The sequence below is a fragment of the Apteryx rowi genome, unplaced genomic scaffold, assembly GCF_003343035.1.
Source record: "Apteryx rowi isolate R43461 unplaced genomic scaffold, aptRow1 scaffold_225, whole genome shotgun sequence".
Classification (NCBI taxonomy): Eukaryota; Metazoa; Chordata; class Aves; order Apterygiformes; family Apterygidae; genus Apteryx; species Apteryx rowi.
The window spans coordinates 1,360,244-1,386,258 of NW_020448586.1; the positions used below are offsets into that span (position 1 = coordinate 1,360,244).

General features: G+C 47.1%; 1 protein-coding gene across 1 annotated transcript in view; it reads left to right on the forward strand.

Moving 5' to 3' along the window:
• Nucleotides 1-115: 115 nt before the first annotated feature.
• WDR90 (WD repeat domain 90) overlaps nucleotides 116-26,015 on the forward strand; it is a gene marked incomplete at its 3' end in the record, with an annotated part of 35,844 nt that continues 9,944 nt past the window's right edge. Inside the window, exons 1-32 of the mRNA XM_026065234.1 lie at nucleotides 116-150; nucleotides 258-372; nucleotides 993-1,169; nucleotides 1,726-1,864; nucleotides 3,006-3,176; nucleotides 4,203-4,326; nucleotides 5,217-5,284; nucleotides 6,154-6,263; nucleotides 7,229-7,462; nucleotides 8,216-8,278; nucleotides 8,627-8,695; nucleotides 9,352-9,462; nucleotides 9,725-9,870; nucleotides 10,203-10,260; nucleotides 12,064-12,182; nucleotides 12,412-12,573; nucleotides 13,440-13,564; nucleotides 14,208-14,324; nucleotides 14,867-15,102; nucleotides 15,582-15,721; nucleotides 16,329-16,459; nucleotides 17,763-17,893; nucleotides 18,427-18,588; nucleotides 19,255-19,383; nucleotides 19,972-20,105; nucleotides 20,203-20,240; nucleotides 20,748-20,867; nucleotides 21,299-21,481; nucleotides 22,394-22,494; nucleotides 23,427-23,529; nucleotides 24,059-24,180; nucleotides 24,561-24,720. Coding sequence (XP_025921019.1) covers nucleotides 116-150; nucleotides 258-372; nucleotides 993-1,169; nucleotides 1,726-1,864; nucleotides 3,006-3,176; nucleotides 4,203-4,326; nucleotides 5,217-5,284; nucleotides 6,154-6,263; nucleotides 7,229-7,462; nucleotides 8,216-8,278; nucleotides 8,627-8,695; nucleotides 9,352-9,462; nucleotides 9,725-9,870; nucleotides 10,203-10,260; nucleotides 12,064-12,182; nucleotides 12,412-12,573; nucleotides 13,440-13,564; nucleotides 14,208-14,324; nucleotides 14,867-15,102; nucleotides 15,582-15,721; nucleotides 16,329-16,459; nucleotides 17,763-17,893; nucleotides 18,427-18,588; nucleotides 19,255-19,383; nucleotides 19,972-20,105; nucleotides 20,203-20,240; nucleotides 20,748-20,867; nucleotides 21,299-21,481; nucleotides 22,394-22,494; nucleotides 23,427-23,529; nucleotides 24,059-24,180; nucleotides 24,561-24,720 — 4,033 coding nt within the window. The remainder of the gene's footprint in view (nucleotides 151-257; nucleotides 373-992; nucleotides 1,170-1,725; nucleotides 1,865-3,005; nucleotides 3,177-4,202; nucleotides 4,327-5,216; nucleotides 5,285-6,153; nucleotides 6,264-7,228; nucleotides 7,463-8,215; nucleotides 8,279-8,626; nucleotides 8,696-9,351; nucleotides 9,463-9,724; nucleotides 9,871-10,202; nucleotides 10,261-12,063; nucleotides 12,183-12,411; nucleotides 12,574-13,439; nucleotides 13,565-14,207; nucleotides 14,325-14,866; nucleotides 15,103-15,581; nucleotides 15,722-16,328; nucleotides 16,460-17,762; nucleotides 17,894-18,426; nucleotides 18,589-19,254; nucleotides 19,384-19,971; nucleotides 20,106-20,202; nucleotides 20,241-20,747; nucleotides 20,868-21,298; nucleotides 21,482-22,393; nucleotides 22,495-23,426; nucleotides 23,530-24,058; nucleotides 24,181-24,560; nucleotides 24,721-26,015) is intronic.

Genomic DNA, 26,015 nt, shown 5'->3' on the forward strand with positions numbered 1-26,015 from the left:
GGAGATGGGGGGTGTCACCGGGGCAGACAGCTGGAGTGAGGGGCTCCCTGTGGAGCTGGGAGGATGACGGGGCACCGCGGGGCTGGAAGGGACTGTGGAGGTCCCGGGAGGGAAAATGGGGCGAGGGGCTCYGCCGTGGGGCTTGGGGGGGTGAGTGACACCGGGGGTTACCGGGGGAGAAACCGGGTGAGGGGCTCCGCCATGGAGCCAGAGGGAGGGGACGGCGGGGGACGCCGGTGAGAGCCAGGCGCCTGCAGGGTCCCTCRTGCTGTCTCGGCAGTGTGGCAGAACCCCTACCTGAACGTCTTCAAGCACTTTAAAGTGGAGGAATGGAAGCGGTCAACGAAAGAGGGGGATGTGACAACCTTCATGGTAAYGTGCGGCTCTGCTCCTTTTACCTGGTCCGGCCTGGCTGCGTGCCCTAAAGAGAGGGAGGGCCTGGCACCCAGCGATGCTGCGTACAGGGGAGTCCCCATCTCCCTAGACTTGCAGAAGAAACCTCGGACCCTCTGGCTTTGTGCCTCCAAAAGGGAAGAGATGACCTCTTCTTCTCCTGCCTTTTGCTGCTTACAGCAGAGCTTTTGAAACTGTCCCCAGGGAGCACCTGAGAGCATCCCCGTGGACCAAGTGGGGCTGGCTTCCATTTCCCACTCCTGTACCATGTCAGGAGTAGCTAAAACATATGGCTTCCTACAGCTGCTTTTCTAGCTGAGAATCTCAGCACTTACCACAGAAACATCGTGCAATATGATGGAAAGGACTAAGATACCTATAAAAAAACCACCTGGAGCTCCTAAAATAAATGAGATCCCTAATGTAAAGCACCAAGGTTCCCCAGTGCTTAACTAGCTGATCTTGGCATACATCTGTGTGAACCAGTGCTCTGATAAGGAAACAGCTATTTGCCTTGAGTGGGGCAAACTGAAATCCCGCCTCTGTAGTTCTTTTCTCTGTTATTATGTCCGTGCTGATGCCTGCTTTTGTTTCTGAAGGACAAGACACTGAAGGGAACGGTGTATCGGATCCGAGGCTCCATTCCTGCTAGTAACTACATTCAGCTTCCAAAGACCAGCACGCAGTCGCTGGGCCTCGTTGGGCGTTACCTCTACCTGCTGTTCAGGCCTATGCCAAACAAATACTTTGTTGTGCATCTGGATGTTACTACAGAGGTATGTGACGCGGTGTTGTCTGGTTGCTAGCATAATTGGCACTGTAACCTGATTAAAGGGCTGAGGGCAGCAGTGGCTGTTTTTTAGAGGCTTGAAGCTGCAGAACTTGGACTTTAGGACATAGGACTGTTTTGTTACAAGGCAGATGTCTGCTAGGAGTCTTTCATGCTGAAGTTCCCCAATGCGCTGTAGTAGCTGTTGAAGTGGAGTTAAAGGAGGAGGTGACATCCTTCCCTGAGCTTTCCTGCCTGATTATCCAGAGAGCTCCAGGAGTTTATCTTCAACTCTCAATGTACTTCCAGGGAAAGCTGGTCTTTGTGGTCAGTGGCGATTACCCTGGGCCTGAGATGATTTCTATTCTTGTGTCATCTCTGGACTCAGGCTTCTGTCATCTTAGGGTCTCTTTACTCAGGACTACATTGGATGGGACAAGAGACTGCTATTGAGATTGTCTAGGCTTGGAGCAGTGCTAGCCAAAGGATGCTTTCCTCTCTGCAGCATTTTCTTGCGTAAGCCACCAGGGTGACTAAAACACCGTGTGTATCTTTGTCCTCAGGATAACCAGGTGGTTCGCATCTCTTTCTCCAACCTATTTAAGGAGTTCAAATCCACGGCCACATGGCTTCAGTTCCCCTTCATCTGTGGAGCATCCAAAGGGTCAGTTTATGAGAGCACAGCCAAGACTTCCAAGCAAGGTAAAGAGTACTGCATGTGGATAGTGGCATTGCTCATGCCACAGTAGAAATTGGGCTGGAACATCATGGCCAAAAGAAATTATTAGAAAATAAACTGTGTTCAAAAAGGGAGTAGATGGATTCAAGGAGGATGAGTGCATGGCTGTTGAACAATGTGGTGTGGATGCGCTCTCTTGATCCAGAAGACCCTTAACAGCTGATTGCTGGAAACTGGGTGCTATGGCTACTGGGAAGGACTGTTTATGCATCCCCTGTTCTTAAGTTCTCCCTAACTAATGGGGGATGTAATGTCAGGCCAGGTGTGAGTCTGGCTTGAGGCAGCACGGCTGGTTGTCTGTTCTTTTCAGACCTATGCGTTGCGATAATGAGCTATGAGGTGCTTTTTCCAATCTTGGATACTCTCTTCTAATTTATTATTGACTAGTCAAGTCTGGTGGAAATCTTGAGTGTTAAATACCTTTTACTTTAGTTTTAAAGGGCTTTAGGGTTTCTTCCTTTCTGCATGCTGTAGAAAGAACCTGGGGACCTCATTGATTCAGGGTCCAAGGGAAAAAGGTGAAGTGCATTAAGTGAGTAGTATTTCCTGCAGTTGCATCAGCCAGGCTAAAACTGACTAGTGCAGTCAGTTCTGTAGTTCAGGGTACTGTATCAGTCGATTGCCGGTTGACTGCAGGAAGAGATTCCATCATGGCATAACGTGGCACGTTCTGTTGCGTTTGTGTTCTGGCGTGAGCATGCAAGCCTGAAGTGCCAGCTGCCACCAAGTTAGTGACTAGAGCGTAGTAGTGTTTATTGTCGTAAAGAGACGGTTCATCTGGACCACCGAGTTGGGCGTATTTCTGACAGATGTTAAATTGTGCATTCTGAGGCCTCCGTTCGAGGGGCTGAAGATCACAGGTTTATACATGAAAATATGCATAYAGTCACAAATCAGCCTGTGTATGCTAGTGTTGGTAGAAACGTGCCTCAAAGCAGAATGGTGACTTGGATGTGCATGTCAAGAGGCACCATTGGCCACGTGCCTGCTATTAACCTTATGTCTCCTATTCTGCAAGGATCACAGCCCAAGGTTTGTAGTGTCTTCTGACATGTTCCCTTAGTACTTGGTGCTGGTTTTGCAACAAGCCATTTTGATCTCCAGATCTAGTGGGAGCAGCCCCTGCCAACGTGCGCTGGACCTGTCTGATGCTTGATCTCCACTACATCCTCTCCATGTATCTCAGCCGACGTTACAGCCATCTGAAGAGCGTCAAGCTCTGCTCCAACCTACTTGTGAAAAATCTCTGCACAAGTGACTTGCTGTTTGACCCAGGTAAGGAGCTGAGAGCTTGGGGTGGCATGTAATTTCTCATGTGATGTAAACCAAGTCTGGATGTAACCTATAGGTTCTTGAAACTGCTTTTACAGACATGATTCCAGCTGGACTTTTAGCCTTTACAATTTGAGTTCTTAGCCCATAAGCATGGGAATATGTCTGTATCAAAAGCTAGACTATTTTTGCTGTAGTAATGATAGGAAGCAGAACTAGGTGCAATATTAAAAACTAGGTGCAGTATTAAAAGGTTCCACCTACGCTAGTGAATAAAATCACTCCACCTCTCTGAGAGGAAAGTTTTGTTTCTTATTTTCCAGCTGGAAAAGCGAATGATTGGAGAAAAGTTAAATATCTTATCAGCATTAGATTGTTGCAGGAAAATAAAAAGGTGTAATCATAGGCTTGTACTTTTATCTGACAGAAGAGCCTGTTTTTTGGGGGTTTCTTGGTTTTGTTTTGTTTTTTTGTCACTGAAATCCAGAAATCTTCCAACATACTTTTTTTTAATCCACCTGCTCAGTGCAGCCGAGATACTTCAATCAAAGCCTTTGTTTCTGACCTTTTTTTTTTTTTTTTTTTTTAATCTCTGGAAATCTGCCAAAACTGACTGGCCCACTTGGAAGCATCAGTGAGGAAGAATTTATAGATGCTATGTACCATGAAAGAAGTCCCCCAAACTTTGAGGGATTAAAATAAATAAAGATAAAATAAAGATAAAATCTTGAAGACTCATCATTTTCATGAAGTTGCAAATGCATCAAGGAAGGAAGACAAGAAAATCAAAACAGAGTCCTAACACAGATCATGTAAAACTATAGAAAATAATACCAAACTAATCAATCTTTGGCACGGGGAATATGATACCAAAGATTTAAGTTCTTGCTTCTTCTTTGGAAGTTGAGAGTTCCARGAATATTCCTGTGCAAAAGTATATTCATTTGTTACAGGCGTCAGTGTACTTCAGTTGTAGTCCAACCCCAGGAGACTTGGAGAACATAGTTTTTCTGTCTTGTGTGCTACCAGGTGTGACTTTCTCCGAAGCCCGACAAGCTAACCTGGCCTGCCATGGTATGTCTCCCATGCCACGAGAAATGGCATTCCCTGTGCCAAAGGGAGAGAAATGGCATGACCGCTACGACTATATCAGGTACACTTGCTAAATGCTGCTTTTGACATCGCTAGAACTTTTAGATCTCTCTGTTCTTTCGGGCAGGTCAACATGTGGTGTAGGAAGGCAGCAGAGTTAAAGGCAGCTAAGGAGTGCCAGCTTTGTACAAAGTGGGACCCTAGTTAAACTGTTCCGTTCRCCTCAGCTCTAGTGCTAAAATGTTGTGACCACATCTGTAGTCTGTGCTTAATTGTTGATTGCTGATATTTTGGGGCAGGCAAAAGGCCTTATGAGTTTTCAGTCGCAGAGCGCTTCCTGAACCCCAGGCCTGTAAGGTGATACAGTTAACCCCAGTCCTCTCTCTCAACAGAAGGTTGTTGGAGATGGGCCCTCTTTGCTGGGACTGCTTCTGTGGCTAGCTTAGCTAAATGCAAGCCTTTTTCCTTGGTGGCTGTTCCTAGAGAACACTTCAACTTCTTGCTAGTTCTCTGTGCCTTAAAAAAGGTAGGCTTACAGTGGCTGCTGAACTGTCATCAGCCTTATGCCTCGTCAGGCAGGCAGACATAAGTGTCCCTTCYTCAACAGAAGCACAGCTTTAGTGCTGTGATCCCATCTGTGCTGAGGTTTTTGCCAGATAACTGTGTTGGCCATAAATTGCAGCTCATCGCAGTCAGCAGCATAGTAGCAGTGCTTAAAACATGCAGTGCAGACCTAACCCCTGAAAACTAATGCCATAGATCAGGCGAAGGAGATGCTTTAGTATCCTTGTGTCTGGGGGAGGAGGGAGTGAAAGGGGCAATTTCATAGGAGTCAGCCAGCTAAATCTGCTTCTGTGAAGAGGCTTTTGGGCCAGACAGTTATCAAATAGGATTTCTGGGTTCCTGTGCAGAATCCTAATTAAAAGGTGCCTTTCCTCTGATTTTGCTCAGGTTTCCATCCGATGGGTCCAAGCTGCCGTTTGACTCAATCCAAAAGAGCTGTTCCAGTGCTGCAGCAGGTAGGAAGGCTGGGGTCAGCGAGCCGAGGCTGGGCCAGGCCCTTGGTGTATGCCTGAGCAGTGTGCCACCTGCTTCCTGGGCTCTGTCTGAGGTATAGTCCAACTCCTGTGGGTTGTCCAGAGCCCTTACCCATTTAACATACAGCTCTGGAAGAGCATCTCCCAGAGGTTTAGAAACATTTGAGAGAGGCCCTGCATTTTGCAGAAGATAGATCTTCTCACCAGGAGCTGGTTAAAGTACCTGTATTTGTTGCTTAGAAGTGCTGGGAAGTTTTAAAATGTGATCAGAGCAAAGACTTTTTTTGGCTAGTGAATTTTGATGAGTCTTTTAAGGAAGCTGCATTGTGGATTCCTCTTATAAAATYGCTACTGAGCAGGCAGCCCTTAGTGTGTCTCCTGGGGTTGGAGTCCATTCCCACCTCCTTCCCGACCTAGGGCAGCAAATCTGCAGGGTATTTTTTCTGTTTCAGAACTGTTGTAACATGTAGTTTCAGCTAGTGCCTAATCAGGGGCGTGGATGGGTTTTTCGTTGCAGTTCACTCCCACGCCTTTCTAGATTCCAAAAGCAGCTGCCTGTTTCCTGATGCAGACTGCTCTGGRGGTTTTCCAGGTGCTCTTGACCTGCAGATAAAAAAAAAAACAAAAACAACCCCCCCTTGGAGAGCATTGCTTACAGCAGGCATGCCAAGTGTAGAAATGGGTCTGTGTTTTTCTGTTATCGGATAGCCTTATGTTCCTTATTTGTTCCTAGACCTTTTTAAAGGGGGAATAAGAAGTTGAATGAAGCGGCTGTTATTTACTCCATGCAGGAGTAGGTAGTTAATAGGTCAGAGGGTTACAGAGTCCAACCCTCTCCTCTTGTGATCCAGGTGGCCAAGTTTTGGAAGACCCAGTGCACCAGCTGCCCCAACCAGTGACACTCACCAAAGCAGTCCGTGACCGATTGTCTCTCATCCAGCAGATAACCAGTCCCAAAGCTGTAAGTGTGCCTCGGAGAGAGAGTGCAGCTTCTTCCTTTCTGCCTCATGGAGTTTTTCACACCTGTCTTGCCCTTTAGTTTCTTTATTTAGGATGTACAAGCTGCTTTTTGTCATTCACAGCCTTGTCTGGGCATGGTCTGTTGACCACAGCCCCACAGTTAATGACTTTGTGGCTCAGTCTGGCATAGCACAGAAAAAAGACCGGATAAATGCCAAGTACTTTGTAATCTCTAGTCCTCTATCTTCCCCATCTCAGCTGAGGCAGCAAATAGTTTTTCCTTAAATTATTGATATGAAATAAGGACTAGAGACTAGGGAGCTTGATCAAGTGCCCTTAGGGTGTCTCTAGCATAGCAGGGCACAAAATCCAGATTAGTGGGACTGCAGGCAGCTGCCCCTAACCACTGAATTCTCCTTCCCTGTTGCTAGTGACACAGGTACTGGGGTTTGGACCCTTTCTTACCAGAAAGGTAGTAAAGGTGTAGGAGAGTGATAGGCTTTTGGAGAGAGGGACTGGGGAAATCTGTGCTGCTTATGCTGTGGAGGGGGAGAAAGCAATGAATGCAACCATTTGCTGTTCTGAATCAGGATAAGCCAAGTTAGCTGGCCAGTGGCTGCCTCCTCTCTGCTCAGTGGAGAGGCTGTTAAGAGCTGGATCTTCCCTAGGGTTCTGGTTTGTTGTCCGGAGGAGTGGAACTGTTCACAAACAATACTGGGAACACAGGGAGACTGGCTGGTTAACATACCCGGCCAAGTTAGCTACCTACAGTTAGGTGACAGGAATGCTCTCCCTCCACATTACTCTCATTTGTATCCCCGCATTTCTCACTTTCATGAATGTTTGAAGTTTTTATTAAGAGTCACTCAGGAATGATGCTGGTTTCTCCCTGTCTCTCCCTTTGCAGTGGGTGTAAGAAGATGGGAGGGAAGTCAGATCTGTGTCTGAGGCTTTGTTCTTTCTCAGATGCCACRTCGGTGTCCTCTAATTACAAAAAGCATTCCTGAGGTTCACCTAACAGCCCCAGGGCCTTTGGAAGTCATGCATGCTGGGGAGCAGGAGGTAAACAAGAAAGGGAGACTACAAGGTGCTGGCGACTCTGCTGGGCAGTCACCAGCAGTCACTGATGGTGGTGTTCACGTGTATGCTCACAAGACGAGTGAACGTATTATCCGTGCTGTCAACACTAGCTTGGAGGAGGTAGGTGAAACACTGAGCAATCACAGCAGCCTGGTCTTACGCTTTGTGCTTGGCACAGCTCTGCATTCTGTCTGTTTGGTAGTGATTCTTGTTAATGTTTCCCCCTCGTTGGTCTTCTTGTGATTTTAGTCGCGGCATGTTTTTGTCAAGAGGAGAGTGGGCCTTGCCCTGAGCTCCGGGCTTAGGGCACAAGCTATTTTGGCTCCTGCATGTGGGACTCCTTCCCAAGCCAGATCCTCAGTCAGCATGTGGCACTGGTGCAGTGGGGCCAGTTGTTTCCCGGCCGCAGATATTTCCCACGTCTTTTGCTGTGTCTCGTGGGACTGAGTGAATACACTAGCCCCCATTTGGCACCCTTATCACACCTGCATGTGTGCATGCCCTCGTAACCCTCTGAGGATGCTGAGACGTGGGGGGGTGTCAGTCCTAGTTGCTGGGACTGATTTGGGGTGTAGGGAGCATAAGGCTGGCATCCAAACAGCCGAAGGCTTGCTTGGGTAAGGTAGCTTTGGGACATTTATGGCTGATGCTTGTGACGCTTTTGAGCCCAGCAGAAACAGCAGAGGGAACAAAAGCTTCRGGCTGGAATTTCTGTTAATGTCAGTCCAGTCCTGTTGCTGGAATGATTTTTTCTGACTGTCAGTTCTTCTTTCCACTAGTATCTTGTATTTCTTGAAAGAGGGACCATATGTCTTGTTCACAGATGAATGTGCTGACATAAAACCAATAATGTGTGTTTACTGATTTTTCCAGAGTGTATACACGAAGGTCACTGGACCAGATGTGCTGTCTAGCAGGAGAGCCTCTCACTGCAGGGTAAGATAACAGATCTTCCCACAGCATCAGCCTGCTCTCTAGGAATTTTCAGGGCATTAGGGAGATCTGTTTGTAACTCCCTTAGCCTAAGCAGCAGAACTTCTTAAAATAGGATGTCAGAAGATCCCAGCTCCAGTTTTCTTCCAAGTTTGACTTCTGACAGGTCAAATATTTTAAAACTATCCCCTTAATGGGAGAGAATTCAAAGCAGTGTCTGTGCTTCCCAGAGGAACTAGAAATGGGGGCAGAGTGACCCCGTAGTCCAGAGGAATGTGGCAGAGCAGCAGTGAGCAGTAGTGAGCTGGCCTTAGTCCTGCAGTAAGTACGACAATGCTGTCTTTTTTTCAGAGGCTCTTACCAGATCCAATCCTGAAGCTGAGGATGATTATTGGCTTTGGAGGCTGCAGCACCAAATGGGTCAGTAACTAAAACAGTTTGGGGAGCTTATCTGTAATCACATGACTAGGATATTGCTTTTTCAGAGGCATAAAAGGCAGTTAAGTGCCAAACTTCCTTTACTGTTTGCTGGGATATGGGCCCCATAACAGATGGGCATGAGCTTATGTTTGGGTATAGGTCTTCCACTATTCCAGTGGTGAATCAGGGGCCCTTTTAGATCTCATGTCTTCTACATTTTAACACGTCTTGTGCCTCTAGAACCTGCTTTGCTGGAGTCTAGAAAAGGGCTGTGGTTTGGATTTTTTCCATGTGGGACTTTGCCTTCTGGGATCCCAACCTATGGTCTGTTTTAGAGTTAGAATAAAGAGGGTCTTTTTGGTTCATCCAGTTCAAGGCTCTGGCAATAACATTATTTTCCATGTATCTACAGTGCATGTACTAGATGTGATTTGGATGGTAAATCCACTGAACTAACTCAGATATCAGCTGGACTCTTCATTTCCCATTGCTAGTTAGAAGCACAGTTATATGAGAGAGCAGTCCTCTCACCTGCACATTTGCAGCAGATCTCCAAGTCTCCCGTGTGTCTAAGAAAGCTCTGCAGATCCAGTCTAGGAACTGGGTCACCTCTGTGGGATCTTATCCTCCCTCTCATTCTCGCGTTTGTCCTGCAGGCACTGTGGACTCAGAACAACTCTGCGGTGGTCTACCCCTGCCACGCTGTTATAGTGACCATGCAGATTCAGACTGGAGAACAGAGGTTCTTCGTTGGACATACAGATAAGGTAAATACAACTGTCCTTACAAAGGCATACCACAGTGCTGTGCTTGCTGATACCTGAGAAGTGGATACCTCTCTGCTGCTCCTGTCCAAMGTGCTATGGTAAAGCATCAATTCTGACCCTGGGGAGGCTGTAACAAGTCCAACCCAGCCTCTCCCATCCAGAGTGGGTGTCAGGAAGAGCCTTGGCTCAGCGGCAGCAGGACTTAACCACCTGTCCCAGTTTTCCCAAATGTCAGACACCTCTAACCTCATATTTCCCACAGGTGTCAGCACTGGCATTCAATGGAAACAGCACCTTGCTGGCTTCCGCACAGACTGGGCCCTTGAGCGTGGTGCGCCTCTGGGAATTCCCGAAGGGGAACTGCCTATCAGTGTTTAAAACCCATGTCCGGTCACTCACGTCCCTGAGGTAGGTTTCAGCCCTGGAGCGATGTGTGAGGGAGGAGGAGATGAGTGCAGGGATGCATTCAGGTGGGCTAAGTGTTGCAGTATGGCAGCTTCCCTGTGCTATGAGTGCATGATAAAACAGGGCTGATTTATAGCTCTCCTTTAGCTGCATTGTGTTTATCACCGAGACCTGCTGGCAGTTATCCCAGAACAGCTGGTATGCTGCCAGCTTACTCCCTAACTTATCCCTCAGGACTTACTGTCTCCCCATATCCTCAGCTTGTCTCATTTTATTCCCCAATGAGATGCACTTGGGCTACGAGGTGCTGCATTTCACTGTGTGTCTTGTTGCAGCTTTTCCTACAGTGGAGCAGTTCTTTGTGGCATTGGAAAGGATGGGCATGGCAAAACGGTGAGAGCTAAAACTTCTGACTTTCTGGAATTTTTCTTACCATGCAGAACAAGTGTCACAAGATACCTGTTCTCTTAGATTACACAGTTATTCTKCAGACAAACCACTGGTACGGACTTTCCAAGACACAGTGACTTTGAAACATTCTTAGGAAAGACTTCTCACTGTAGATAAAGAGAGATCTCATTCTCTTTAGTTGGTTAGAAAATATTTTCCTTCCGTCTGATATCTGTGTGTGTTTGAATGCACATTCCCCAGTTGGAAGCAAATAAATGATTTCTAAAGTAACTTGTGTGGAGACCTGCTCAGGTTGAGCTTTGGGCCTATTTTTGTCTTCTGGTTTATGGTCCCAGCTAATAGTCTAGCTGGGACTACCAAGGCAGTTGTGTGATTCTCCATGTATCCTGTGGGGATCACTGTAGACTAACATACATCGTTCCCTGGCATCTCTGCAGCAGTTCTGGCCCACCTGGTTGAGGGTGACACATGTTTGTGTGGCATTTCAAGCTGGAAGGCTTGAAAGCACTTAGTGGAAGAATGGGAATTGAAATGGGAGATTTGGGACTGGAGCCCAAAACCCTTTTGTATAGCATATAGGGCAGGCCAGGCAGATGGGAAGTTAAATCTTTCAGTTCTGAGCATTGCAGGCATTATGTGTTGAAAGGGATGCTGGGGCACTCGAACTACCACCCACTGATGTAGCTAGGGGATGACGCAGATCCTGCGTGTAGTAGTCAAAAATAAAATTGTTTTGTGGGACTCGAGGTTTTAGTTTATCAATATAGCTGTTTTCATTTAGTAATCTGTTACGGAGAACTAATAGTATGTTAGCTGTGCTATTGCTGACTGCGTACTACCTGCAGGAAAAAGCAAGCAGTCACAGAATTGCTCCAGCTTTTTTGCAGCACAAAGCAGCTGTTTTATGTTCAGGGTAGGGGTTTGAAGAACTGAAACTCGGGGGAGGGGGGGGAGGAATCAACCAGTTGAAAGCAGCGCTTGGGCTAGGAAACAGGATGTGACAGTGGGAGGTGCTGTGGGAATGTTCAGGAGCATTTCTCCTAGGGTGACACCTGTCAGCCCAGACCTGCTGAGGCTGAGCTGAGCCCGTTTTTAACACTGTCCTCAAAGGAAGAGTACTGAATCACTTGCATTTCTTCAGCGTTCTTCCTGTTTCCTTTGAGGGTGACCTCTCCAAGTCCTTGTCAGTCCCCCTAGTCAAAAGCCTGCCGAGACCACCCCATGAGGTGGAGTGAGGCTCTGTGCACATCCCTGCATCAGAGGATCCATCACCACTGCTTTCCTGCATGGACTGACTTTTGTTGCCCCTTGGGACGGGTGTCACAAGCAAGCAAGACTGGAACTGAGCAAAGTGCTTCAAGAACCGATGCAGCAAAGGAGAGGAGTATGGCTGGACACATTCTACCTCCAGCTTTTGCAGAACATCTTAGCCCTAGTATAGCTCTTATAACTGAGCAGGCACAGTTTTCACTCTTCTGTGTGCAGCTACAGCATTTTCTTTCCAAATGTGAGCCTTGTTGCCAGGCAGCTCTGGGATTTAGAACCTATAATTATTGATGACAGACAAGTATATTGCAGAAAAGGTTTGCCAAACTGTTTGGACTGTCCTGAACCTTCCACGTGAGAGATTTTTTACCCTCATTTAGTTCTGTAATCAGTACTGTGTGCACAACCCCAAAGCACAGTCTCCCATATGTGCAAATGTTCACCTGCTCTGGTGAAAAACTCTGGCTGGCAAGGTTTCCACATTTCAACAGCTCTACCATCACTGTCTTCTTTCTTCAGATGGTCATGGTGTGGAACACCGCTCAGGTGACCCGTGGCGGAGAGGTAGTTGTGCTGGCCAAAGCACACACAGATGTGGACATCCAGACTTTGAAGATTGCTTTTTTTGATGATACCAGGTAGTGTGTGAAGAAAACCTAAACTAGCAGCGCAGGATCTGGCACTGCTGTGGGGAGGCTCATGGCACTGCTGCAGTTCCGGCTTGCAGGCACAGGGCACTGCTGTTAGCGTTCCTGTTTTCTGTTCGCACTCTCAGCATACCTCAGTCTGCTGCCCCTAGAGCGCTGGCCTTTTGCCAGGGGCTGAACAAATCCTTCCCAGTTCCTCACGCAGTCTCTTGTGTGACAGGATGGTGTCATGTGGCAGGGACAACGTGAGGCTGTGGCGAGTGCGGAGCGGAGCACTGCGCTCGTGTCCTGTGAATCTGGGCGAGTACCATTCCCTGGAGTTCACCGATCTGGCCTTCGAGGAGGGGCACTCGGCGGAGCGGGAGCCGGAGGACCGCACACTGTAAGGGGTTGCTGGGGTCTACCTTCACCTTTTCCTTTCGGGGCAGCCTGCCAGGATGGAGCTCTACAGCTTTCTGTTGATGAGTGGAGGAGGCCACATGCAGCCATGGCCTTGACATCCTTCTTTCCCCTCCTTTCTGGGGGCGCAGTATTTTGTTTGGATTTTCTCTGCAGAATACAAGTGCCTTATGGAGCTGGGAAAGCCTCTGCCCTCCCTCAGCATGCTTCACTTCCCCAAAGAAATCCAGATACTTTACAGAATAGCACAAGAARTGCTTCTTTCCTCTTTCTTGTCCTACTGATGTTTTGACAGTCAGGTATTTAGTGATTCTCTCCCCCTGCCTGAAGCTTGTGATTAATTTTCTGTTGGCAGTGGGAGGAGTATGGTATATCGCATCCTCTTGGATATAGACAAATGCACACTTTTTTGTGTTATTTTAATCATCAAACCAAGGCTATTGTTGCTATCACACATTGTTCCAAAAAGGCAGAACTGTCAGCTCAGATGACCTCTGCCTTCCTCCACAGGCTATGTCGTATGGCAGAGATAATTTTGTTTTTGAAGTCCACACTGAACTTTTAGCTCTTTCTTGGATTAGTGTTTCAAAGGGACAGAAGAAAAATAGGAATCTCTAACTTGTGCCCTTGGTTGTAGATTCCTAGGCTAGCTCGTGGGAAGTCACCCTTGGACCCCCGGTTAACCTTTTATGGTACTGTGAATCGGAATTGCTTGTTTATCAAGTTATTCTGCGCCTCTTGACCAAAGCATGCTGAAACACACTGTAAACCCTGGGGTTTTACAAAATGATGGCTGTACAGTTCCCCTTATCCTTCAGACATCGGAGTAGGGGTCTTTGTCCTTTCCAGCTTTGTCTGCAGCAAGAGCGGTCACATACTGGAAATGGACTACAAGAACGTCTGCATCAGGAGCGCCCGGCGGCTCCTGCCCTCGCAGCCCTCTCAGCAGCAAGCAAAGCAAGCCTGCAGTGCAGGTAGGGGTGTGAGGAGCATCTCCTGGCAGGAAGAAGTGGGCTAGCACGGGATCACCTCAAGAATGACCAGGATCAGAAATGAATTTAAACAAATTTCTGGAAAATAAACCAGCTATTTAGCTACTGCTAAAGAGTATTTTGGCTTGATTAGATCATTGCTAGCTAACTATTTTCCTCTTAAGTACTGCAATAATCTTAGTACTGCAAAGTATCATTTTAAGACAGAATATTGGCATTTTAAATGCTGATTGCTCTTTCAGAGAAACACTGCTTTTAGAAACATGAAACAAGGTCTTAATTTGCTGACAGGAATCTTATGTAGAGATGTGAAAAGAGCTAAGCAGATCAATGAAAAGATAGATCTTGGGGATTTTTTCATTATTCAGCCTGTATGAAGTGTTTGGGAATTCTTTGATGCTGTATACTAAGTTATACAACTTTCAGCTCTTCCATTGATTTTAACAGCAGGAAGAATTCACTTTCAAGTGTGACTGCTCTGGTATTTTAAAACTTAGTGCATGTTTTGCTTTGGCAAATTGAACTAATTAATCTAGAACATGCCCCTTTGAGAGGTGTGTAATTCCAGTTTGAGTTTTCTTGTTTCTACCAGTGACCTAGGTAGCTTTGTTTTCTGGGTTTTCAGGCCCTGGGATTGCTATAAACAGTATTAGCGTCTCCTCAACCTTCTGTGCCACGGGTTCAGAAGATGGTTATCTGCGGCTGTGGCCACTGGACTTCTCTGCTGTCATCCTAGAGGCAGGTGAGTAGATCTTGTGCTTCTGAGTTCCATATCTGTATCAGCCTGTTCCTATGAAGCAAAGACTCCACTGCAGTGTCTTCTGAAGCTATTCTCATTTATGAGTGCATTTTTATGCCTGCCTGCTATAGTCTAGTCTTAGGATGACTATCTTGGAAGTTGTCACTTCAAGGACAATTAATTCATGTTCATTCTTGTGAGTTTGAGGAGAAGGATGGGAACTCCTGGGTAAGAACAGGCAGTCCAGCTTGATTTCTATGCTCTTGTACTCAGGGCTCCTCTATCCAGTGAAAAATTAGAGAAATCAAGCAGTTCTTCCCTCTCTGAAACAAAGAGCCTAACAGCAGAGCCCAGGAACTTCTAGAAAGAGCACAGGTTAACTGTCACTAAACAGAAACCTGCAAGCATTTAATCTTGAGGTCATGTAGGATGTTCATTCCTGTGGGCAGTACTTTCCTCACTGTGAATCTGGTTCCATAGCTTTGATGCAGATGCTTCTCTTTCTTTTTCCTGGGCTGTGTGCTGACTGGTATGTCTTTCCCCAGAGCACGAGGCTCCAGTGAGTTCTGTCTGCATCAGTCCAGACAGCCTCAAAGTTTTGTGCACAACCACCACTGGGAATCTGGGCTACCTGGATATACAGTCCCGAGACTATAGCACCCTCATGCGCTCTCACACGGACTCAATTTTGGCATTTTCTGTGGAGGGAATTCGGAAGCAGATGGCAACAGTCTCTCAGGATAACACCATCCGAGTCTGGGACCTTGTGACCATGCAGCAGGTAGGTGAGGAGAGAGTTGTTAGGTATCATAGATTTATTAATAGTTTGCCTCATCTTTGTTCAGTTGAGCTATCAAAGTTTCATCGTTTAAGAGCCCTTAAACGTCCTCCCTGAAGCATGGGGTTTAACACGGGTAAGAAATCCTTCTGAAGTGTGGAGTTCTGAGGCGTTTAGCTTTATGTGTAATTTGGCCGTAACTTCTGAAGGCATAATTAAACAAAATAGTAAAAATCAATTTTCTTTTCCTCCATCTCTTGAATGTAGCTGGTTAACACAGGACATAATACCCAAAGGATTTATCCAAATCTCCCTGAAGACCCTGGATTTCCCTGGGCTTTAGGGGCAGCCACGCAGGATTAGATTTGCATTGTGGGAACAGGCTCACAGTGGAGGTCTGAGCTTGTTTTGCTGTGTTACATATGCCTGCCAGGTACTGATTTTTCCAGCTTCGTGCCTGTGGGTATGTCTCTTCCCCGCAGCTGTATGACTTCACAGCTGCAGACGAAATGCCATGTGCTGTGGCCTTTCACCCTACCCAGCAGCTCCTTGCCTGTGGCTTTGACAGCGGGATGGTGCGAACCTTCAGCTTGGCTGCCTCCGATCTCCTAGTGGAACACAAGTAAGTGTTTGCAGTGGCAGTTGCACCCATGCATGAGGGTAATGGCTGGGTGTCCTGGCAGCAGCCACAGTGATCGTCTTGGAGGTGGGCCTGTGCTGGAAAGGTAGTTTTCTTAAGCTTGACAATCCTCATGTCCCAGTTAAGTCTCATTTTCCCAGTTTCAAGYAGGGAAAGCCTGGTGTGCCAAGGCTTTGGGTGATAAGAATGTAACCTCAGAAACCTATAAGAGCTTTCTGTTTGAGGACTTACCAGCTGAGAAATGCCTAGGGGTAGGGAAGGGGCTGGGGAAAGAGACAGTTGTCCTGGAGTAGCTGAAGAGGAAGCACTTGTGAGCCTTGGCATGAGAAATGGAGGATGCTCCAAAGAGGGAGTGAGCACATCCCATCCAGGGACAGCAAGGCTGCTGTACTTGCTGCTTAGTTTTCCAAAAAGCTGGAGTATTGATTGTCCTGGGCTGCTGCAGGGGAAAACACAGTGGGGTTCTCTTCCTGCCTCCAGTTAAGTTCATTGCCTATGTGCTTAACTATGTTGCACTTTTTTCTCTCTCTCTCTCTCTTTTTTTTTTTCCTCCTCTACCCCACCTTTCTTGTTTTCTCCCTTTTTTTAGGCAGCACCGTGCTGCTGTCACTGGGCTGACCTTCTCTCCAGATGGCAATTTCATGTTCAGTTCCTGTTCACAGGGAACTCTGGCTCTTTACAACTCTGTGGTACAGAAAAGCCATGTCCTGAGAGTCCTGGGTAAGGCTTTGGGGTTGTTGTGGGTTGCCTTTTTTTCTTTTTTAAATAGCACAGACATCCTACCCCAAAGTCAAACCAGACACAACCTACTCAGGGAGAGAGATGTTCTGAAGGATCTTTTGAGCTGTGTCATTTGTGTTTATATAGTGTATAGTAGCAAATCTTAGTGACTGTTAACCCTTCCATACCACTCCTGATTCAAAAGCTTTCAAATTGCTTGGTGTTTCAATTTTGTGAATGGGCTGGAATTGCATAGACCTGCCTTTTCGGATCCGGATTCAACCATATATTGTTTAGAAGCAATACAAGCATAGAGTGTTCGTACTTATTCATGCCCAAGCCCCAACTCTTTGAGTTTTGTGTATGTGCAGTTTGATTTGTTTAAGCTGGATCGCTTCCCTAATCCTGCCTGTAGCACAGCCACACAGAGTTGTGCTGATAAACTGAGAAGGTGGAGTGCTGCAGGCAGGGGTGAGCAGCACAGGGGGCAAGGTAATTTTGAAATATTAATGTCATGTTTAATGTACGCTCTTTGAAATTAGCTGTGGCAGCACACGGAAGTTTAGAGAGAGAAAGGGAGCTGTTACGCAATGCATTATATGAAGACAAAGAGCCTGCCCCAATAAGTACGGAAAGTATGTGGAAAAGGAATATGGGCTCAGAGAGATCAGAGAACTTGTCCAAAATCATCTAACTTTGGTGTCAGTGCTGTGACTGGAACTGGATATTTTGATTCTGCTCCAACCTCAGTGTTAATCACTAGCTGTGTTCCCAGTGTCGTAACAGTGGTAGTGGGATAGATACAGAGCGATTGCTTTGATTTCTGTGATTCTATGACCTTTGGATCTATCCGCCCACTAGAATGACATCAGTGTAGTGGGGTTCTGCAGTGACTTCACTCTGTGTGGGGTTCATCCACCCATGCTGTAGCTGCGAACTCGCATCCATAGCTACTTGTCGCAGCTTCCTGTAGTGTTAAAAAATAAACAGTAACATCCATTTTATTCCCGTTACTTTTTTGTGCCTTCCTTGAACATCCCACATGCTCAGACAGCCTACAAGCCGTGTATCTAGACTTTGTCTTTGAGGTGGTTCACTGCAAACTTTGAATGCTGCAGATGAAATTTCTGGCATCTTCCACAGCAGAGGTTGCTTCTTCCTCAGGCCAAAACATTAATCCAAGGCTGATTCAGAGGCAGGAAAAACTGCAGCTACCATGTCAGCAGCAGCATCACAGAGTGAGCTGGCTGTGGCGTGTTCTCTCTTCCTCTGTTCCCTCTCTTTCTGTTCCTGTGGCCCCCAGGTAATGTGGTGGTCCGGGATGCTGGGAGCGGTCCTGATGCTTTGGTGCTTAGTGAGGACAGCCGTCTCCTGGCCTTTGTGGGTCCCTCTAAGTTCATTGTGACCGTGATGGAGGCCTGCTCTCTTGATGAGGTACCCACCATGTTTCTTCATGTTCCTGTGGGAGGATGGGGAGGGGGGAACATGCTGCAGGGTGCTGCAGGATGGGAGAGAAAACTCCTATAGGCTATATTAAATGGGATAGATCAAGAGCCTTGTGCACCATCAGTGTTGGAGAAGGCCCTTTACTGCACAGCAGATGCTGGTTTGGGGTGCTTATAATGAGGTTTATTTTCCATTCTGTGAGGTGGAAACAGTAAATTCAAGGTTTCTTCTCCAACTTCATGCCCCTCTAGAAAGATAATTAGGAGAAGAGCTGCGTAGACAGTCAGTTCTGTACCCTCTTTTTGAGCTGCTCTGCTGGGTAATGGGAACATACTTGGCCTGTACCCTGCAGCCTCTCATTAGATGGCTGGCTGGAGTGTGGGAAAGGAAAGGGCTTGGGGACTCCATGGCTTGTGTTGGGGGAGCCAAGGGAGAAATCCTTGAGGCTGCCCAGTAGCTGTTTTTGAGGCTTCCACAGTATTTGCTCTAGGACATTTGTTCAGTAGCTCCTTGTTTCACAGCTGCTAAAGGTGGACATCAGCATCTTCGATTTGGACAGCACGGCCCTGGACTCTGCAGCGAGGATCTGCTTTGCTCCTGTGCCTCAAGGCCAGCTCCTGGTATCYACTTCCTCCAATAAAATCCTTGTGCTTGATGCAAAAAGTGGACGACTGGTGCGAGAGGTAGGGCACTATGAAATTCATGCACTGAGGTCTTGCCCCRTCTTGCTTTGACACTTCATGTCAGTGTGGGGGGATGAATGGGAGAAGAGATCATCCTGGAGTTCACAGACTCTGAACAAAAACATGACTGACAAGCAGATAGCTATCCTAATGTGGTCATGCTCCAGGTGAGCCTGAATGTGTCCTTATTTTCCATGCTGTCACACTCTTGTCATTTTGCTGAAGCATAAGGGCACAATAAATTGCTAAAGACAATTAAAGCAAACCTGTTTTATTACACTGCAATGGACTAGGTGTGCATATGGGACTAGTTACCCTATCTCACAGGTGGGCTAGTGAAATACCCAAATGAGCCCACCAGAGCATTGGAGATGATCTGACTCTCCCATAATGAATCTGTCCAGGTCACAATGTGTTCGGTTCATCTGCAATCTTCATACGCCTTGTGATGCAGAAGGACTAGAAGAAACTACAGACCTGTGTCGGGAGTGTTGGGCATCTCTGGATCGTGTTATTTTAAACTACTTTTTCGCTAGAGGCCAAAAGAATTCCCCTTCATTCTCCTCCATTCAATGAATCTGTCTTTTCTTGGTGCTCAGGCAGTGATTAGCTTTCTGATAGTGAGCTAGCTCAGTTAATGTTGATGGTGCTGTGTCTTATCCTTAGGTGCCTCCTGTGCACAAGCTGTCCTGTTCTTCCTTGTCACTAAGCAAGGATGCCAGGTATCTGCTCACCGCTGGTGACAAGGTTATCAAAGTATGGGACTACCAGATGYGCTTTGATATCAACTTTCAGGTACTGCACACAAAGGGAGGGAGGAGGGTCGATGTTGCCTACATCTGTCAGTTAATGCATGTCTGAATCCCTGGAAGAGAAAGCAGCAAATGTGCTTTTGCATGATTTGGCCCAGTGCCCTCAATCCCAATATGTCTCCAATATGCCCAGCAGCTGAGAAATGCAGCCCTATTCCCACCTGGAACATTCTAGTAATTACATGCACTGAGCACACACTGGGATTGCCAAATCACTGCACCTAGTGAGAACCTCTGCCAAGGACCAGAGGCAGCTGCAACCTCTGTTTTGGGGACAGAGCCAAGCAGAGAAGAAAATGGTTTGCCTAGGGTTTCAGAAGAACTGAGAGCTAGGATAAGGCTTTGGGGTTTTCCAACTTCTGCTTGTTTCTCTGGATCAGTATGTTTAAGATCAAACATAGCTCTGAACACTGGCGGTGTGGTGCTGATCTCTGAGAAGATCCTCTGCTGAAGTAGTGTAGACAGAAGCTTCCTTCACTGGATATCCAGGGCAGGGAGTCTTGTAACCACAATCCTAATGGGACAGAGGTGGTGATGGAGTCTGGGAAGTTCAAGACATCCTCTCTCTCAGGTATACATTGGCCACTCAGAGCCAGTGCGACACGTGGCCTTCACCCCAGACCAAGAGCATGTTGTCAGCGTTGGAGATGCCATCTTCATCTGGGATTTCCTAGCTCTGTCTGCAGAGGGGTCACCCCCAGCTGTGTAAGTGCCCCATGCTGGGTAATGCTTTCCCCTGCTTCTCTTTACCTCCTGCGCRCCATCCCCCGGCAGTATAACTCTGGTCTTGTTGCCTTTCCAGTGCGCATTCTTCCAAGGCCGATCTGCCTCCCAGAGCAGGTGAGTTTGCTTCCTCCCATGAGTTGCACTGGTCAGCATGTTAGCAGCTTTTCCACAGCTGCTCTTCATGGTACAGGGTAGTGGTTGGGGGGGTGGATTTTTGGTTCCTTCCTTTGGGGAGTCAGATAGTGGGGGCTAATTAGCTGATTAGCCTAAGGGACTGTCTCCAGTTGACTAGCACCTCTCAGTGAGAATCTGCCAAAGAGGGGATCTTCTGAGCAAAGCAGCTCTGGGTTTTCCTGCTTGGTTTTTCAGTTCTTACTTTGTGCCTTTCCCTGCCTCCTATCTCCTGCCTCCATCTCTTCTGTTTCTTTTTTTCCCCTGCCCTCTCTGTCTGTCTGTCTCTGTTTGTCCCTCTCTTTCTTGAAGGACAGAAAATAATGCACTGAGAAGTGGCTTCTCCTGTATAGGAGGAAGCTGGAGAAATGAGTTTGAAGGCGCACCATCAGTCACCTCAAGAAGATTTCAGGGATGGAGGGAGATGCACAGAGCATTTTCTTTTCACAGAAAGGAGCTCTGAGAAGCTCAAGGATGCCACTGAGATACCTCGGCAGACAGCTCCTCTTCCATTGTTGTCCTCGCCACCATGTCTGGGCGTCAGTTCTGTCCACCAAGTGGGATGTCATGGTAAGAGGAATTGCTTGCAGGAAAGGGAGAGTTGATTTAAGGAAAACTTCCGGTCACCAGCAGCAGCCAGTTCATGAGCAGCAGCAACAGTCTCTGTCCCCCATCCCCTTCTTGTAGGCTGAGAAGTACCACTTTGCATTTCCCTCTCCTAAATTGGTCAAAGCCAGCCAGAGGCGGGAGGGGGTTCAGCATCACTTTATCCTCTTCTCTACTTGGTATAGTAAGCTGCTGGCACAGCTTTTCTGAGGGTTATGGTAAATACTTTGTCGGACATACCTAGTAGGAAATGTCTGCTTTGCGCTCCACCCTAGCAGATGGACTGTTATGTAGAGCAGGAAAATGACATTGCCAAAAATCAAAGGTTTGGTCACACATAAAGCAGTCCTGAAGGACACAGGCAGCTCTCTTTTCCCACCAATTTTTCTCTTCAGGTATTTTCTCCGAGTCGGATGAAGAGGAGGAAGCAAATCTCCTGGGCAGCAGCAAAACAGTGGCAAATGGAGRCAAAGACCCCTCGGTCCTTGTGGTGGAGTCAGTCAGGAGTGAGGAGCCTTTTGTTGTGAGGCCCAAAGTGAGACAGGAGAGCTCAAGGTCTCCCAGTCACTCAGGAGATGGTAAATCAAGGGGCATTCTCATCTTCTAAAGAGCTTGGCTCCTTAGGGGCACAGTGGGCACAGGCCTGCATGGCAGCACAGCTCTGTCCCTGAAAAATGAGGAAAGATCAGTATAAATATGGGTACGGATAGACCCAAAGCAGCACTTAACACRCTGGTGGCTTGCTGGGCCAGACACATGCTCTAAGCTGTGAGACGAAGGGCAGCGTGTGTTCCTAGGGGATCTTCCCTTGTCCTGGGTGTAATTTGTCAAAGGAAATCAGTGTTAAGAGAAACTTATGCCGGTCCCTAAGACTGCTTGTTTTTCTGGCTCTTTCCCTGMTGCTACTTCTAGGCGTGCCAGAAGCCCCTCTTCAGCTTGTAACCACTGTCATCTTTGAAGTGGCACATTCTATTAAACCCAGCTGAAATTAAAGCTCCCAATGTCTCTATTAATAGATGCACAACCTCAAAGCTGCAGCAATTTGTGGCTCGCTGCCAGAAGCATGCAGCTGCCAGCACTCACAGCCTCAGGCAGGATTTGTTGGAAAGCTTCAGCATAAAAATATGGCTGCTGGTTGTATTAAAGACATCTTTCTAACTGTGTGGCTTATGCTTTCGCAGCAATGCCCAGAGTGCAGCCTTCAGGCTGTTTGCAGTGTGATGTGGCTGCTTTGAATAGGATGAGGCAATTAGATGGATATTTGTTCTTTGCTGCTGAAAAGTTGGTGCCTTTCCTGTGGCCAGCCATGTAATCATGTAGGAGCATATGCAACTCTGCCATTGGATTTTCACCTCTCCCATGTATTTGTGTGTACGCACACATGTACCTCGCCCCAGTGTCTAAGAGCACAGCAAGGCACAACCTAGCTGCTTCTCGCAAACCATTCCGATGAGCAGTGTTACACAGGTATTTTCTTCTTTGTGTGGCAGCATCTAGAAAGGAGACCAAAGGTCCCAAATCCCAGTGCTCCATCCGCCCAGATTCCTACCGGCATTTTACTCCTCGCTTTAAGGCATCAGTGCTCCCCCAGGTGAGAATTGTGGCACTCCTGGTCACCTCAGCAGGTGAAGAACAGGCGTTTGGGGGCTGGGGTAGATGGCTTTTTAAAATTTTTTCCATTTTGTACTTCAGTTGAAAGCAATTTGTGACATATACCCTTGGGACTAGTGTTCAATTAGAAACCCTTAACATTAGTCCCGCTTTCTCTTCTGCATGCTGCTCTTTCCAGACTAGTAAAAAGTGAGTTGTGCTCAATTCTTTTTCTGTTCAGCAAATCTGCATAAATTTTTATTCAAAAGAAATGGAAATGGCATGTGCTATAGAAAGTGAAAGACGAGTGAGCAATGAAGTGATTCATCATGCACGCATATTTGCGAGCAGATGCGTTGGCAGAGCAGGCTGGGGAAGGCAATCCATCTAGTGTAGTGGAGATAGTCAAGGCACAGCTCTTGCTCTGTTAACAAACAGCGCAATAACAAAACAGAAACTTAACCTTTTTCTAAGCTCTGCTGTTCACTGCTGTGGCAGAAAAGCTACATTTGGTGTGCACCCTCAATTTTCTCCTCTAACCCCCCACCTCATAGCATTTTTCCCCCACTATCTTCCTATTCAAACATCTACATCACTAAGTCAGCAAAACCCGTTGAACTCTTTCCCAGCAGGATTAGCAGCTGCTCATACGTTGGGCGGTTGCTGCCAGCCTGTTTTGTGCCCCCTCTGAATGCATCTGTGCCTGGTTTTGCTGGTGTGGTTTCTCTTTTGTATGTATAAGTGTGCACTTTGGTATTCATGCGTTGATTCGTTGAACTTGTATTGAATTGTGTGAGCATTGGCATGAATTTGTGTGTACGGATATGTGTGTTTGTGCTTGCATGCGTCCTTTTTCCTGTGTGGGTCTTGTATSTACCTGAATGGGGCATCCTTCTAGAGCTTATTTTAAGCCAGTGTCTGTTTTTCTTGCAGAGTTTCTCATCTCCTCCAGCTGGCTCTGAGGTCTTGAAGCTAAAAGCAGTGATCGGCTACAATGGGAACGGCAGAGGAAATATGGTGTGGAACCCAGACACAGGTACACAGGAAGGCTTTGGAGAGGTGGGAGGGGTGTGAGCCCTAGCTGTCTGTACACATACACTGAGCCAACTTACAATCTTCTAGCTGTTAGGTTAAGGTCTTTGCTTTAATACAGTGATTCTTTGTGTCGAGAGAAGCCAGTAATCCTTTTTATTTGCTATYGGCAACCATTAGTTGATACAGGCATATTTGAGAATGCTGTTGGCAGAGCAGTCTCGGGCTTCAGTTGCTGAGTGGCTAGAGCAGGGGGGAAGGCTGTTACAAAGGCCATCTCACCTCTTTTTTTCAGAGCTGGAGTGATGCCCAACAGCTTTGCTTTGCTCAAGTTAGGGGAAGAGAGATTTGTCCTAACTCCCCTCTCAACCTGATAGGAAGCATGCTGCATTGGCTGTGTAGAAGAGTCAGCTTTTATGTATCCCTGAAAAAAAAAGAATTTGACTGGATTGTGATGTAAGTTGTAGTGGGTGCTGTATGTGAAGCCTTTACACGGAGAAACCCCCATCTCCTCATGTTACGCTATCTAATAGGCTTCTTCGCCTACACCTGTGGTTGCATCATTGTGGTTGAAGACCTACACTCAGGATCACAGAATCACTGGCTTGGCCATGCTGAGGAGGTCTCTACACTAGCCGTCAGCCACGATGCCCAGGTAAGAGTGACTTCCGCTTCCCTGGGGCTGTGTTTTATATGTATTACTTTGGGCTGAAGGAACRTTACTGACGGAAGTCCCATTCATCTGTTGTTCCTTCTGCCTGCTGCATGGRTGTGTGGGATTATTGGAATAAAATAAACATCTTCTGAGCCTAGTTATTTGTTGTGTTTGCTCAGTGTGGCAGTGAAGCTTGCTCCCTTCCTCTGGGCGATTCCACCATTCCCTCCCCGCATTAAGTGATGGTGGTTCTTGTAGAATTTTTCCTTTGGTAACTGTCTGACTTTAATTTGGGACTAACAGTTATGAAGATTAACCAGCTAATGAACCATCCTCTAATTACTTGCTAAGGTCTCAGTGACAACATATTGTTCTGCTAGGTTCTTGCCTCTGCTTCGGGACRGAGGAATGGAGACACACATTGTCAGATCTGCATCTGGAGCATCCAGGATGGGGTTTGCACAAGACGTCTCTTCCATCATGAGACGCAAGTGCAAGCCATGGCATACTCTCGGGATGACAGATTCCTCATTACGTTAGGTCAGTATATCAGTAGCTGCAAGGTATAAGTGTGTAAGTATGCCCTAGAATAGCCTGTTTGTGGAAGGAACATGCTGTAAGTGTGTAATACCTGCAAGATGTGTGCCAAGGTCGTGTGGGTATGAAGTTTGTCCAGCAACTGTTGCTTGGTAGCCTTGGCACTGGGCATTATTTTCACAGTGAAATTGCCAGGAAGCCTAATAAACTGGGGAATGGGTAATGCAGCATATTAAACTGCAAGTCATCTCAAGTCCTTCTGTGAGTGAGCACGTGCAGATGTGTTCTTTTCAAGTGAGTGTGCTTCCAGGGTGCTCTGGCAGCACTGCGAGGGGGAAACATGTGCCCCGTGCATCTCAGCTGCAAGTGTGAAGGCTGGGGTCACACCAGCTCACATTCACTTCTTTCTCATTGCCCCAGTAAGCTTGTTTCGGAGTAATAGYGCTCCTCTCCTGGCTCGCTAGCGCTTGTTAAGCCTGTGTAAATAGTTTGCAGTTACTATGTATAGTATCCAAAGGGAAAAGCCTTCTTCTGGACTTCTTATTGATGCTTAGCTGGAATTGCACAGAAGTAGCCAGGCTTCAAACTGTGAGCCGCCTGCCAAGCAGCGATGCCAGCACAAGATGGACTCTCAAGCTGTCTGTTTTATTTAGGCAGGGGACATTTAAAGGACAAATATGCAATTAGTAAGTTCTTATTTTGCATGAGAGAGGACCTGTGGAGCAGGTGACACATTCTCTCTGGGCTGGTGAGTCTGCCCTTGAAAAAAAGCAAGCTTTGCTCTAGAGAAAGAGAAGAGGGTTCTGCAGCTTTGTGCTTTCGACATAGCACAGTGGGAAAGAAGCCGTCTTTCTCCAGCTCTACTCTGGGCTGCAGAGAATAGAAAAGCTGAAAGTATCCACTGAGATTGTGRAGCCTGGGAAAGGCCAGTGAGGCACCTGTTCCCCAGAAACACCCCCCTCCTCAGCAGCACGATGGCATTCTCCTCCAGACCTGTCTGAGAGCTGGGGATGCTTGCTGTCATCAAGGTCCATGCCATCTGCTGCCACCCAGATACTGTGGCTTCCATTAAGATCAATTCCCATCTCWGCATTGACTTCAGCAACAGCTACATCTCTTCTTTACTTTAAAAGTGTTGCTAGCACTGAGAGCATAATATCACTGGAGGGATTGCGTGGGATGTATATTGAGGTGTGTAGTAGCTACTAAGGATGTAGAAACAGCAGAAAATCTGTTCTGCCTGCTGTGATTGCTGCCACTCCAGCCATCAGCCAGTTCAAATGCTGGCTAGAGGCCCT